General features: G+C 42.1%; 3 protein-coding genes across 4 annotated transcripts; all 3 read left to right on the top strand.

The window, feature by feature from the left end:
* The first annotated feature begins 353 nt into the window (after positions 1 to 353).
* On the top strand, positions 354 to 2,834 carry LOC134193858 (uncharacterized). 2 transcript variants are annotated; one of them, XR_009972116.1, is made up of 2 exons: positions 354 to 529; positions 1,663 to 1,703. XR_009972116.1 is itself a non-coding variant. In XM_062662709.1 (2 exons), exon 2 carries the CDS (start codon positions 2,069 to 2,071, stop codon positions 2,603 to 2,605), a length of 537 nt encoding a protein of 178 aa, XP_062518693.1. In that variant the 5' UTR covers positions 1,234 to 1,410; positions 1,663 to 2,068; the 3' UTR covers positions 2,606 to 2,834. The 2 variants fall into 2 exon arrangements, 1 of the variants encoding a protein (XP_062518693.1); XM_062662709.1 differs by lacking the exon at positions 354 to 529 and adding an exon at positions 1,234 to 1,410 and having other exon boundaries at positions 1,663 to 2,834.
* Positions 2,835 to 6,103: 3,269 nt separating this feature from the next.
* Positions 6,104 to 9,218, top strand: LOC134193799 (uncharacterized). The gene is made up of 3 exons (XM_062662639.1): positions 6,104 to 6,169; positions 8,767 to 9,122; positions 9,169 to 9,218. The coding sequence occupies exons 1-3, from the start codon at positions 6,162 to 6,164 to the stop codon at positions 9,216 to 9,218; spliced, it is 414 nt and encodes a 137-aa protein (XP_062518623.1). The 5' UTR covers positions 6,104 to 6,161.
* Positions 9,067 to 9,747, top strand: LOC134195117 (uncharacterized). Its single transcript, XM_062664454.1, has one exon. It carries the CDS (start codon positions 9,266 to 9,268, stop codon positions 9,728 to 9,730), a length of 465 nt encoding a protein of 154 aa, XP_062520438.1. The 5' UTR covers positions 9,067 to 9,265; the 3' UTR covers positions 9,731 to 9,747.
* The last annotated feature ends 4,474 nt before the right edge of the window (positions 9,748 to 14,221 follow it).

The raw sequence follows: 14,221 nt of genomic DNA, 5'->3' as shown, positions 1-14,221 counted from the left end.
TACATGTACTATAAGTCAGTTCTAGTTTTTTTATCACTGGGTACTCAGGCTGGTTTTTAGCTATTTGTTGTATCTAACTCTAGGTTTAATGTGTGTCTGCATGGCTCTTGTGCGAGCAAAAAAGTGCATTTCGAACTTAATCTCGTCCGTGGAAGGTTTTGCGTAGTGCGGTGCAGGCATTTCTTTGTTGTTCGTGCTGCAACTCACTTGACATTGTTTACTTGTTTTTTTCGTATGCAAATTTGGCTTCCCTACAATCACGGGGGGGGGGCGGATAATCAAGGTATACCTGAATAGACTAGAAACGCTTACGTATAATGTAGAGATAGTACGAGGTTTTATTAAAGTGTGAGGCTCAAGGAGAGAGTAGGGAAGACGGTCTAGCAGTTAAACGAACACAACACGTACTGTAGTGCTATTACGTCAGTTGCAAAGACGTAACATTTAGCACGTGATTTGCTGCACACTGCTATCATTGTTAGCACGTTCGTCTTGCAATTAGGAGCTGCCACATCGCAGGACTCACCAGGTGAGAAAAGATTATCGTGCATATGCCTCGTCCAACTTCTTGAATGTTTTAGCTAGAGTACAGGCCTAGACCATAGATGTCTACTGAAAAGTTAGCTAGGGACACTCAAACTTTTCTACGTTTCTGAACGCTATTATAGCCTTGGGTAGAGCATTTGCACACATCAAAGAAACGTTATCGCAACTGTATACGTGTACATACATTGGCTACTCTGTTCATGTGTGCGACAATATACCCATGGTTTGTACCTATGGACGGGAACATTGTAGGCTAGGGGATCCAGACGGTCGTTTACCCGGAAGACGTAAGTGTAGATCTAGTCAAACGTCGATGACAAGCAAAGACTGTAATTGAAAGTATCTAGTCGCTCAAGGAGTCGTTCTACACACTGAATGAGTTGATTGCCGCACATCCATGCACTATAGTGACATGCACTCATGCAATTAACGCATGCATGGTGAAGCGGAATCATGATTCGCGTCGACAGAGCCGTTTGCTGTACAGAGAACTTGACTATGAACTGGGAAACAGTTGATCTGTTGTTGTAGGATGGCACGTGTCAATACTAGATAAGCCTAAGGCAGTTGCGTCAGAGAGAAATTACATTAATTATGCATGCAACGGCGACACTCGCATTCCTGTATCTTGGATAAACAAAGTTTGTCACAAACATTGAGCAGCATTCTGATTGAAAGATACGAGTGATATCTAGTGGACCGGCTGGATCTTCGAGTCTTCGAGTCTTCAAGTGGAACTACGAAGTCTTGATCTGTCTTTTTGTGTCGCTAGCTAGATGCAGCAAAGAAAGAATTGCGCCGAGTACTGCATGGATATGAACAAACCGTGGCTGTCTATAGTTTTTCCGAGTAGCTATATCTACGGTTAGGACCTAAAGGGTTGGGGTTAGGGTTATGTATGCATGGTTTGTATTGACGAGCCATGATTTGTACAGGCAATCCATGGATTGTCCAAATCTGCGCTTTGCGCGCATGTTTATAATACTTCGCTAGACAATCACAGTAAATTTTTGTTGTTCTGTAAATTTATTTCACAACACCGTATTGAATGGTCGGAACATTTTAACTATACATGTCCATACTATTTACAGTTCTGAATTGCTTATGGTTCTTTAGGTTTCTGGTGAAAGCCAACAGCGAGTTAGAAATAATCAAACAGAACCATGTCAAGATATTTACCTGTGGAACGAGTCAGTCACGTTGTAGGAGAAGTAGCACCTGTTTTTATGCAAGTAGTTCAATTCCTTCCTGAGGGAGGAACTCAGTTGAAAGAGTTTGTCGATCAGCAATTGAATTCGGACATTGCTGCTGAAGGCAATAGGCTCGAAAGAATCTCTTTCGATCATGGACTTGCTTCCGCAGAATCGGCAATAAACTTTGCGTCTGCACTTGGACAGTTTGCCGATTGGAGTCGTTCAGTTGACAGAATTGAGCAAATGAAGAAGGCAGTGCACGACGATAATTTCGAAGAATATAAGTTTTTTATGGCGACACTGAAAACGCACGTTCCACAAGTAACGAAATGCCGCGACTCTTCCAGAAAGAGGGCAGCACAAGGAAAATACAAACGTACAATCCAGCGAAAAAAGTGAAGATAAATGCGGAGAAGGCTAAAACAAACAATTGGCTGTGGCCTACGGTTGGCGGTCTTGTGATAGGCGGCAGCGTTGCCATGATATCTCTACCGGTAGTCGGTCTGATTGCAGCAGTTGCAGGAGCAGTTGGTATTGCAACAAGAACAAAAGAAACATCAGAACGCTTGGCTAGGTCTGCTCAGATTTTGGATGATCTGGCGACGTCAGCTAGTTCTGCGCTTGCAAAAGTGATGGAGTTAAACACTAGTTTTGATAGAGTTTTGCGATCAATAGATATTGCCGACATGTCCTTGGAGCAGGCCAGAGCAGGTAGAGGCACCAACGATCTTCTCGCTGCATTGGAACGCATTAGAACGGATTCAGACTTGTTATATGACGCAGTCCACACTGCAGAGTTTGAGCTAAATAAGATCAAAACCGCTCTACGGTCGTATGTGGACAACAGAGCAAATGCAAGCAAATGAAGCTGAAGAAGTAGATGGTTTGAATTAATGTGTGGACTTTGCTGGCAGTCACATTTGCATGCAATCGTTCTGAGTGCTGTGGGATGTATTCTTTTCAATGTTTGTAGCAATGTATACGTGTCTAGACAAATGAGTCTTTTACATTCAGCGTTTTTGTTGTGAGCAAAAACTTGGTTAAATTGAAAGAGTCCTGCTAATTAATTATCATCTGTAAAGAAAATAAAGACTACGTGTGATTTCAATAATCGTTGCGTGATGTTTTCAAACTTGCCGTTAGAAGGCCTTTTCAAGACTAGAACGCTGGTCAACGGGTACGATTACATTCAGCAGGTGTAGAGCACGTGCATGATTTGCGTTATCGCTTTCCATTCTCACAATAGTTATTGCGTGCGACACGTAGATTGTGGTCGACAAAAGAGTCGCTAGTCGTCCGCTCAAATGCTACTAACTGCTTCGCACCAAGCTATCAAGGTAAGGAGACAATATTTCAATCCAGCTGCTAGTGCATGCGGGTTAGTGCAATCTAGAACATAATCTCTCTTACTATATACACACCCAGGCTATAGTCTATAGCGATTTAGACGCGTTTAGTTTCTGATCGGTGTATTTGAGCAAAAGATTGTACGTCTACGGAGCGCTTGAGCTAGCTAACAAAGCGAAGCTGCATATTTCAGTCTAGAATTTTCGAGAAAGGAGGTCGATCTGCAACGGTCAGTCGTTAGATTTCTCTGTTCTTCCTATGCCTTTGCATTCGACAGAGCGTAAATACTTCAAAACAAAAAATGCCTAGTTGTGTCTCGCTGTGGAAAGAATTATTTACTAAACGCAAAATATACATGTCGGCGTTGCATGTCATCTGTAGCAAAGTATCTAGCGATCAGGACGACCTGGATAGTTAGTAACAGTTTTAGGTATTTATTGAAACGATGTCCATGCAGCTAGCGTTCCCTAGATTTAATGTGGACACGCTTTGTTTTGTATGCCGTGTATGTTCGTAGAATGTGCACTAGACTTATCAACCAAAAAGAGGCGGTTTCTGTAAATACGGGGGAGGATAAAAAAATTTTTATCATTCGAGTTGTTTACTTGGTTGTCGACATATAGTTAGGACATCGATATGTGACCTAGTATACAAACCTTCGACTAAAGGTTTTAGTGCAGCTACTAAAGTGCACGTAGCAATAGAAGATTGAAATGTGCGGCTCCAGATCTGCACGTGCAGCTGATATTTGGCGTTAAGCTACCACATAAAAGTATAAGCCGGCGCAAGACTTTGGAAGATTGCAAAACTGTAGACACTATACCTAGGTAGATAGAGGCTGTCGCAATCAGGGCATATAGCATTATGCAAGGTGGTGAAAGTCCATTCCTATACAATAGGAGTAGTGTGATAATTGTGGGTAGGATTTCGTCAGATTGGCGGCAGTGGGGGTGTGCGGTTGTTCTTTCGTACGTAAATATCTCTGCCATCTGTGCGGTCTAATTAGCACATAGGCTAGTGCATGTGTCTAGAGATAAGTGCAAAGTGTGCACTCTGGTACAGTACTCTAGATCAGAATGAATTTTTGAAGTGAAAACCTACACAAGTAGAAAGTAAGGACAGTGACAGAAAGCCAGCCTACGCAAATGTAACACATATATACATACTATCTGCATGTGTTCTAAAATAGATAATTTCTCAGTCATGTTTTCTAACTTTTGTTCACAGTTCGTTCTTGCAAAGTCTTTGTCACATCACGACTAACTAACTAACAATGTAAGAAGCGTGCCTCAATTCAACATATTGAGATATGTTTGAATATTGCAGTTCTACTCTATTTTACTGTGGGCACTCAAAATGTTTCCTAGCAACGTTTCTAAAATGGTTTATATTAGTCTTAATCAATATGGTACTTGTACAGTGCTTGTAAGGCAAAGTGCATGAGTTTCAAAACATGTTTTTCGGTCGCTTTCGATTTGGCATGCCGTTCATCTTTAGGACAGAATCCTTGCAAATCAATGCGGCTTTGCAAAGTATACACGAAACGGTATATTTTGAGCACAGAGAGATTGACCACGGTACATTTTACAGCAACAATGATTGCATGATTATTTGTGTCATGGTTTATAGACTGTTTTACCGTACACTAATCTAACGACTGCTGATGATTTTCAGGGTTTTCTAAAAGAAACCCATTGAGGTAGAAAAGCAGACAAAATTACAAAATTGCAGAATGGTCGACAAAATTGTTCAATTATTATCTCCAAACCTTTACTCGATGTTGTCTTAATTAAAGAGATGGTAAGTTTTTGGTCTGACGGTGATATAACATGTTCTGCTGATAAATCCAGGCTTTTAAACAGGTATACATGGTTTTAGAATGATGTGTTTGCTGGCACAGATTCGGTGATACTTTACGTCTGCGGTTGGTGAGTTTGTCACTGACGAGAACAAGACTGAGAAAGCTGAGAAGGAAATAGAAAAGAAAAATTTTCGTAATCTTCACTCTCTGCTATACTCAAAACGCATGTAGAACAATGCCCCGACAACAAGATGATGTGATAAAGCAAGAAAACAAACGAGATGTGGAAACAAAATTCTCAAAGACATCCAAACACGGCGCATGGCGAGTCGATACGATCGGCAAAGTTTTGTCTTTAGCAGGTATCTATCTAGCGTCATTACTGATCCTCCTCTCATTGGTGCATGGTGCCGTTGTGACTGTCGGCACTGGAGTTTCAAGGATCGCAGCAGCAGTTCGTTTTGGCACTGGCTTTGTAGTAGCAAGAACAGTTCAAGTCTAGACTGAGTTGAGGCATGCAGTTGCTACATGCATAAGGATCTGCCGAAGACAACCTCAGAACTGTGCTTGCAAACATACAAAGAATTGTAGAGTCAGTTGGATCAAACTGTGCATGCTAGCTGTCAGTGAATGTTGCTCGTTTAAGCAAACCAAGAAAAATTAACGACTACACTGTTGGGCAATTTAGAGGAGACGGTCACACTAGAGAGTGAAGTTTGAGCTACAGGTAAAGGTAAACCGCTGAGAACAGGAAGCGATGTGAGCGCAGCAGTTCAAGAGCTGAAGAAATGGATTTAAACTTGTTCTTACCTAGACTCTTTAGCCTGAACGTTTAGTGCATGTGTTCTTTGTTCTACTTCTATATATAGATTTGTAAAATACCTTTTATGTCTCGCTGCACAAAACTTGCGAAGAAGAGCCATGCAGTGTGAATTAATTACTAGTTGCCTACACAGTCATTCTGTTATCAGGTTGGGACAACTTAAGATAGTCATTTCTCTAGAATTTTTTTAGCTAATTATCACAACTAACCGAATGCTGCGTTGTAAGTTAACTTTTATCTTTGCGTGTTAAAGCAGGCAAAACAGTAGATGTCGTCAAATTAACATAAACGACATTTAACTAATTCTTGGCCAAGGCAGCTACAAGCATAGACGTCACAATGTCATCACCTAATCTGTTAGATTAACATTATGTTAATCAATACGGGAGCATTGTTGCAAACAGAAGTTTTTGAAAGTTGGAGCTTGCCAAGAGGTCCTGGCCAATTCTGAATGTCAAGGTAAGGGTGATTGTACAAAGCAAAAAATGTCTAGCTAATACATTCATATTAGCTACTTGCCAGTTTTTAGCGATTCCTGTCTCAAACATTGTTTTCTTCTACAGACACACTGTAACCCGCAAGTTTAGATCGTTCAGTGATTACTTAATATAATAGCAAACTGTCCATTACGTGAAGATATCGAGTATAGATAGTTTACGTTTCAAATTTGGGTGTTACACCGCGACGTGCTTCTGCATGGTTGCACCGCCGTGACGTGCTTCTGCATGGTTGCACCGTGACGTGCTGCTCACCGTGACGTTTCCTTGAGCAACGGTGCGGTGTTAGAAGCAGAAACTCGCCACGGTGTTATACAACGGTAAAACTCGAACTCGGTCATTCACCAAGCAGATTACAAGCTAAAGCCGGCGACAGAATGGCTTCTCTGCCATGACAACCGTCAATTATTATTCTGTGTCCGGAACTTGAAACCGAGTCATAGAATTCTGAATATTGAGCTACCATCCGCCTTACCTGTCTTAGTCGGCCGAATCAAAGGGACCACTCATGCATGCGTCCTGATTGCTCTGCACCCTCGCGTTTTCAATGTTTACTAGCCTCTAGAGGCAATGCAGCAGCCTATCACTTGCCAATCTAAATGTTTAGCAAAACACGAAGTGGCATTGGCAGAGCTATCTATGGCGTGCCGTTTCTGCCAAAACAAGTGCATAGTGACTTTTGCTTATCGTAGCAAGTGTTTAGCTAGTGACGTTTGGTTCTAGAGTTACATCGTATAGCAAGTGCATAGTTATTTTTGGTTCTAGAGTTACTTCGTAGTAAGTGCATAGTGGCTTTTTCGTCATAGAATGTGTTGAAACTAGGGCCTAAACCTAGGTTTGCTACTGCTTAGCATAACCAATTACAATAATCAGGTCAGTTTACGACAGGAATGTGGGTTAGAGTACAGTAAGGGTTTAGCTGGGGTTAGCGCTTGTCAAAGCATTCCAGTTTATTCATATTGCGTATCACAGCATTGAATCAAAGAAGATTGCTCTACTTTGTTTTGGTCTGACAGTTTTTTCTTGAGAAAATCGAATCTGCAGCACGACTTGCGGAATTCTGTAGTGAAAGACGTTGTCGCATTCGTAGATTCAGGCAACTGTTGCTGTTCTATCACACGCATGTGGTCCCTACATCCAGAGGAGGCACTCGAAGACGGAAAGCGGTCAGAAGACATTTCAATTCTTGCGCGGGAATTGAGTAGCGTAGTTTGAGTACATGATACAATCAGTTGCAGTCTGCTAGAATTCGCACACTTTGGTGGGAGGCAACTGGACAAGCTCAACATGTGAGAATACACCTTGCGTGGTACCACAGCAAGGCGTTATGATTAATTAGCGCAAACCCGGGTTTGCTAACTCAAGCTAAGTGTGAACACGGCCACGAGGCACTTACGATGTAATTCTAGAATCAAACATCACTATGCACTTGCTACGATGAGCAATAGTCACTATGCACTTGTTTTGGCAGAAATGGCACGCCATAGCTGTCGTAACTAACTAGGCAAGTCTTAGTCTCTAGATCCAACTTGTAAGAAGTTCAATAGAATTGCAGTCTTTCGGAAGTCTGGAGCGTTATTAATAATCTGCAACGTGTGCCATCATGACGGCAATTGCAGACTGAGCGTCATGCATACCCACCCACATATCGCAACGCAACTAAGAGTAGGAGGACCGCAAGTAGGAGGTCGATCATGCATGCACCATGCATCGATTATCCCACAATTTAGAATCAGTTGTTTTTACGTAATTACAGTTGACAGCAAGAATTCGTTTAAGCATCGCAGAAGACGTTCGTATAGTGTCTTTGACATCATATCACGCTCCATCATAAATATTGTATCATCGCATGGCAGGAAGTACGTGACTCTCTTTTACACTAATTGGAAAACACAGCAGTGATAATTGGAAGACCGAGAGCTTTGCGTAATTACAACGGTCTTCTTGCCGACTTTGTGTGGTCTTTTCTTTGCAAGCTATAGATCAAAACTCGAACCAGAGACTGTTATTGTAAAACGCGCACTGTAAATATATATATATATATATATATATATATATATATATATATATATATATATATATATATATATATATATATGCATGTTGGGGCAGACTAGCAAGAATTACATCTGTTCTAGCTCATTTGTAGTTAAAGTTGTGGCGATCGACGTCCTGAAGAGCTCTATTTTAAGTACCGTCTTTTGGGGAAAGCATCTGCCATCTTATACGTTTACATGAAAACTTTGACAAAAAATCCTTGTGTTATCGAAGAAACAGAGTGGTCTGTTACGTGCATGGGTACCGTAATAAAACTTAGAATAAGGTATTGACTCTATAATCGTCTCCCGGGATAGATATAACCGTGTCTAATGGGTAAAGACAAATGACGTCGAATTAGAGTACTGCATAACAACCTAGAAACAAGCCAAAGCAGTTTATGCATGTATATGTGGTTTCATTTGTAATTATAATATCGCAGTTAGTTGCTATAATTATTTTTGGACGCACTAATTGTTGATTATTTAGACTCTTAAATTGTAGACTAACTATGCTGTTAAGGGATTTAGGTACCGTGAGGCTTATGGAAGAAGATTCTGCAACTATTGATGAATTGGATGAACTCATAGTTTCACCAGGTGTTAGTTTCCTTCTAAGAAGAATAGTACATTTACTTGAGAAAGCAAACGAAATAAAAGAATTTGAAAACAAAACGACCCGTGCTCTTGCTGAAGCCAAAGAGTTACGACTATTTTCCTTGACTGCTGTGTATGCTGCAGCAGAATCGGCTATAGAGTTAACCATTGCGGTTGATCAGTTTACCACTTGGGCCCTAGCTGTAGATGGAATTGAACAAGCAAAGAAAGCAGTGCAAGCTGGTGATTGTAAAAGAGTTAAAGATTTCCAGCTTACCACTAGTAGGCATGTAGAAAAAATTAAGAAATGCCTCGACTTGCTTCACAGAAATGCTGGTAGAGCAAGACAAGACACTTGCGATGCAGAAAAAGATGTAAAGACAAAATTTTCCAACGTCAAAAGTCTGATATCGCTACTTGATACAATGGGCACTGCTGCATCGCTAATATTAGTAGCTGGAGGAATTTCCAGTGTCTTTCTGGCTTGGACGTTTCCACCTGCTGCAATATATCTTGGTTTTGGTGTAACTCTCGGTGTAGTGGCAGCAACTGCAAGAGGAGGAGTTGGTGTTGGCACTTATTTTGCAACAGCAAAAATGGCAAACGCAGCACAATCCTTGAACGAGTTGAGTGAAATGTTGGATGGCTTGTCAGAGTCAGCTGGGACTGTGCTCGTGATCGTGAGAAAACTGGAAAATTGGTGGAATCGAACGGTACGATTACTGAATGTTGCTAGCACAGCCATTGAACACGCCAACACTGACTATATTGACCACGTTCTTGAAGCAATGGAACGCGTTAAGGAAGAACTAATCATTTTGCAGAAAGCGGTCTCATCTGCAGGCAATACGCTGCAAAGGCTCAAAGATGATCTAAAGTCATGTAAATAAACAATTTCAATAAACTTAGAGGGCAGTTATGGTCTGCAAACAGCATGTTTATTGCATTAACTGAAATACAAAGGATGAATTGTGTTAGTACTATGTAGAATATCTGTTTGCTCTTTTCTATTTAACGAATTATTGAACAGAGCAATAAAGAGCGTTGTATTATGTCACTTGGGTTTTGCTAGCTCTGATTGCTCGATACAGCAGGTACAAATCGCTTGTACGTTGATACCCTACAGCCGTCAAGGGCATCGTGTATACCAACGACAGAACATAATAATGGACAGATGATTTTATATGCCTTTAATGAGCTACTAAACGAACGGCCAACGCACTTAGCTTAGACTCCGTCTAATTAGTTACAGAATGATTACTGACAAACAAGTACGAAGTAAGATTTACGTACTCACAGCTCAAAATGAACGGTAATTCAAACCAAACAATGACAAATCACTTATCGTATATGGGAGAATCTCTGATATCGTTGTTATTTCGCCTCGTGTGAGTGGCAGCCAATTGCCTCGCTAATTATCTCGGCTTCGTCTTGGTAATTATCTCGCTTTTAGCTGCCACTCCCCTCGGGTAATAACAATGTTATCTTTGACGTCCCCATACGATAACTAGTAATTGATATCCTGTATTCCCACGGTCAGATTCGACAATTAGAGTCAGGTTGCTGCAGCTGTTTGGTCTAAACGCTACTGACTTTGAACTTAAGACTACACCAAGGTAAGAAGCGTTAATAGTATGTTTTATCTCTCTTCTTAGCCTAATTACAACGTTTTAGCTAGTGCATGTTTACTTTTTATAAGTAGATACTCAACAGCTAGTAAGTTTGATCTAGATACATGACGGCGAGGCAAACGAACGGGTAATCTACCGAACGTTGTCACCGCTTCGTTCTTGCTGTAAGCTAGGCATCTTCTATTGATATCTTCAAGACTAATGCAAACAAGTTTAAAGCGTCCGCACAATTAATTAAGCTGGCAGAAATATAACGCACAAATAGACCAAGTTGAGAACAGGGCGTGATCTATATGAGTTGTGGGGATAAGAAATAAGCCTAGTACGATGATGGCTCGTATCCACAGTTGCGTGGCCATTTGTTTATCGTTGTTATGTTTCTGTGACCCATGCCATGCAGAGGCGTAAAACATGAAACCTTATCTAAATAAATGCAAGTCAAACACAAGGAAAGTTGGCAACGCGATATCTCGGCCATGCATGTCATATATATGTCAAACTTTTTGAAAGTGTATAGAGTGACTAGAAAGACTTGCACGCAGCTGCAAGAACTAAACAAAATGCTCATTTGAGGAATTGAGTAAGACGGATTCACATTATATGACGGACAGCAGTCCGTTTACCGTTTGCAGTCTTGTTCATTTTATCAAACGTTAATTGACGCAGTGATTCACGATTTGTAACGCGGACTCCGTCATCCTAGATACGATGGCGGAAATGACGCAATTGCTAGCATACTCTTAGTGCTTGCCTTGTTTCTTGATGGATGTTTTTATTTGGTCTGCTGTGGAGCTATCGAAGAATGAAAGCGTAGAAATGTTTTTCATTGTCGTTAGCTAGCGATTATACAGAATATTTACACAGTCTGCTGTGAGAGTGATTGTCTACTCAATTGCATTTCTGCTAGAACAGAAACGACTTGCGGTTTTGAAGCTAGATAAAACTGCATTGATTTTATCCATGCGTCACCCAGTTATACATGTCCGTCACACGGTCATGTTCCGCACCGTCACGTATACTATAGCGTGAAGGCATTCACAAAATGCCGCTGTCCTTTGATGTGGGCAAAATTGAAATGAGACGATACGGAACGGAACGGCTTGTTCTCCGTCATATATTGTGAATCTAGCTTTAGCCGCTATTACCTAGTAGTTTGGACGTATGTAACGCTGACGCCATAATGCGTGTTACATGTCTAGGTGTCACTTGCGTAGACTTTTTGCTAAGAAGTCAAGTACGACTGCATTAAATGGTTTAATCAATCCATTTATTCAATTTCAACCTAGACTCAGCTTAAATACGTGTGGTAAATATTTTGGATTACAGATAGATTAGTACCTAAAACGTAAATAGTGCAGAACAGTTGCAGAATGTTTTCTTACCCAGAAGCAGAGTAGATTAATACAATCAGCTTTGGTAACAGCTTGTTTCAAAGCAAATAGTTTTGTACCAAAAATACCACCGTGAGTCTGAGTCTGTTCAAGCGTCGGTTTTGGATTTGCTGGCGGGGTATCGAATCCTCGAGCTCGAGCTGGACGAAGTCATGAAAGTCAGGGCCGTAGGAGCCGGTGCGGCTGGTGCGGCCATGGCCGCACCACTTTTTGTAGCCTCGCCTAGCCAGACCCTTCTCTGCGCCCATGGCCGCACTTTAACGCGCACTAAATTAAAAGCCACGCCCTTTACCGTGCGTTAGGCCGTACCACTTTTTATTTGCTTCCTACGGGCCTGAAAGTAACCACCCTTCGCAGACGCGATCATGTCTTTGTCGAGATTGCAAAACACCATTTTGCGGAGCAGCAACACGATATGTCTGTGATCATTGTTGTGTATTCCGTTTATCAATGATGGCTTGGTTGATGTTGGTCGCTTTTAGCTTCTTCCTAGGCATGCATACACACACGTACAAAGACATCGTCTGCATTGCTGTGTTTCGATGAACTTAAGAAACAACAACCTTGGCGAGCTATGACTTGAGGTGCGTGGTATAATCACGAAGAAATTGTGCGTTTGTTTTACAAGCTGCATGAGAGCCACCCATAAGCGTACCTAGGAACCACGAGGGCCACGGGGCCCACGGTCTCCAATCAACAAGTTATGGTCACTATATATAAAATATATCATCGTAAAAACGAGTGACAAGTGGGAGAAACGAAGAGTCCCAATAAAACGACAGTGTAAAAGTTACATTTGCGCGCCGACTTTCTGGGTACACGAGGCTCTGCTTACCGCGCATTGAGGTTTGGCCCCCAGAACCTGGACGCGACGCTTCTGCCACCGATATCGACAAATCCATGTCCTGAGCCGCTGAAAGAGACCACGACCACGCCTCTTACGGCTATAACAAGAGTAGAAAGAATGTCGACTGGACCATGTCTAGAATTTGGAGCCATGGATGCACCGAAAGCCATGATCGAGGCCGCCTTCCCACGAACACATTGTGCGGCTAGTTCTGCTAATCATGGGGCGTTACAGATATCAACGAAGTCATGATCATATCTGTACATGTACAGTATACGAATGAAGACAAAATTAACGCGACAAGGTCATGGTCGAGAACGCAATCCGAAGATACAAGACTATATTGTGTCGTCATCACCCTTTCAGTAGGGTGAGTGGCGGCGTCTTTACGTAATCTCAAATGGGCGTTCGCCAACCCGGCAGGTAAGTTGGTCCGTGTGTTCTGTGTCTATATATTGTAGTAGATACGAGATTTTGATTCGATCCGCGTAACTCTCATAGTTGCGAAGCGCGCAACCAAAATCTATACTAAGAACGATTAAGTTACAGTTACTACATTGACGACCAGAGGACAACCCGCCCCCGATAGCAGCACCAACAGCGGATACAGTAGCGTACCACTGACGATTGGTTCCACCATCAAGAACGCATGACGGTCTATTTTGAAGCCAATTACGAACGACGAACAGAAGCGCGCGATATTCCTGACGGTTGTAGGAGCAGCAACGTACCAGCGATTGAGAGACCTCGTGGCTCCCGCCAAACCAAATTGTGTGAAATACCTAACATAGCACGCACCACAACGCTCCAACTGTTTTACTTAATAGCAGGGTAGTACAACAACCAGGAGAATCGGTAGCAAGTTTGTGACTGCTTACGAGGACTGTCCAAACATTGCGAATTTGGCATACACTGGAGCATATGCTGTGGGACAGGTTGGTTTGTGAGATAGCAGACGAACGAGTACAACGAAGACGTCTGTCGGAGAGAGAGCTACCTTTTCCCAAAGCATGGGATATTGCGAAAGCGACGGAGTGTGCGCGGAGGCACACCAAAGAAATGAAAATCAACAGGAGTCGTTTAGCACCGCAATCTTCTCCCGTAGCAGCAGCAGTTTACCAAGTAAAAAGTAGAGAACGGAAGTCCGACTACAACCGTGTTACCGTTGCACCAAGGTGGGGCATGTATACCCTCCAATTACCGGTCCAAAAATTTTCGTTGTTTTAATTGCCAAAGGTAGGCCATATAGGCAGAGCATATCGCTCTCGGCTACGGAAAGGAGATGACAACCAACAACCAAACCGTCCAGTCAGAAAGCAAACGAAGTAAACACATCAACTAGAATTAAGCAGAAGAGGATATGGAAGTAGGAACAAGTGCAGTATACAATCAACCGGAAACGAGGAAATGTCATACGCACTACCGTGCAAATTAATGGAAAAACAGTGGAATTTGAGGTGGACACAGGAACGTCAGTTTCGATGCTCAACTGGTCAGAGTCTCAGGCTGCCT

Source organism: Corticium candelabrum, chromosome 1, assembly GCF_963422355.1.
Source record: "Corticium candelabrum chromosome 1, ooCorCand1.1, whole genome shotgun sequence".
NCBI classification, from domain to species: Eukaryota; Metazoa; Porifera; class Homoscleromorpha; order Homosclerophorida; family Plakinidae; genus Corticium; species Corticium candelabrum.
This window is presented reverse-complemented; position numbering and strand designations above follow the sequence as displayed.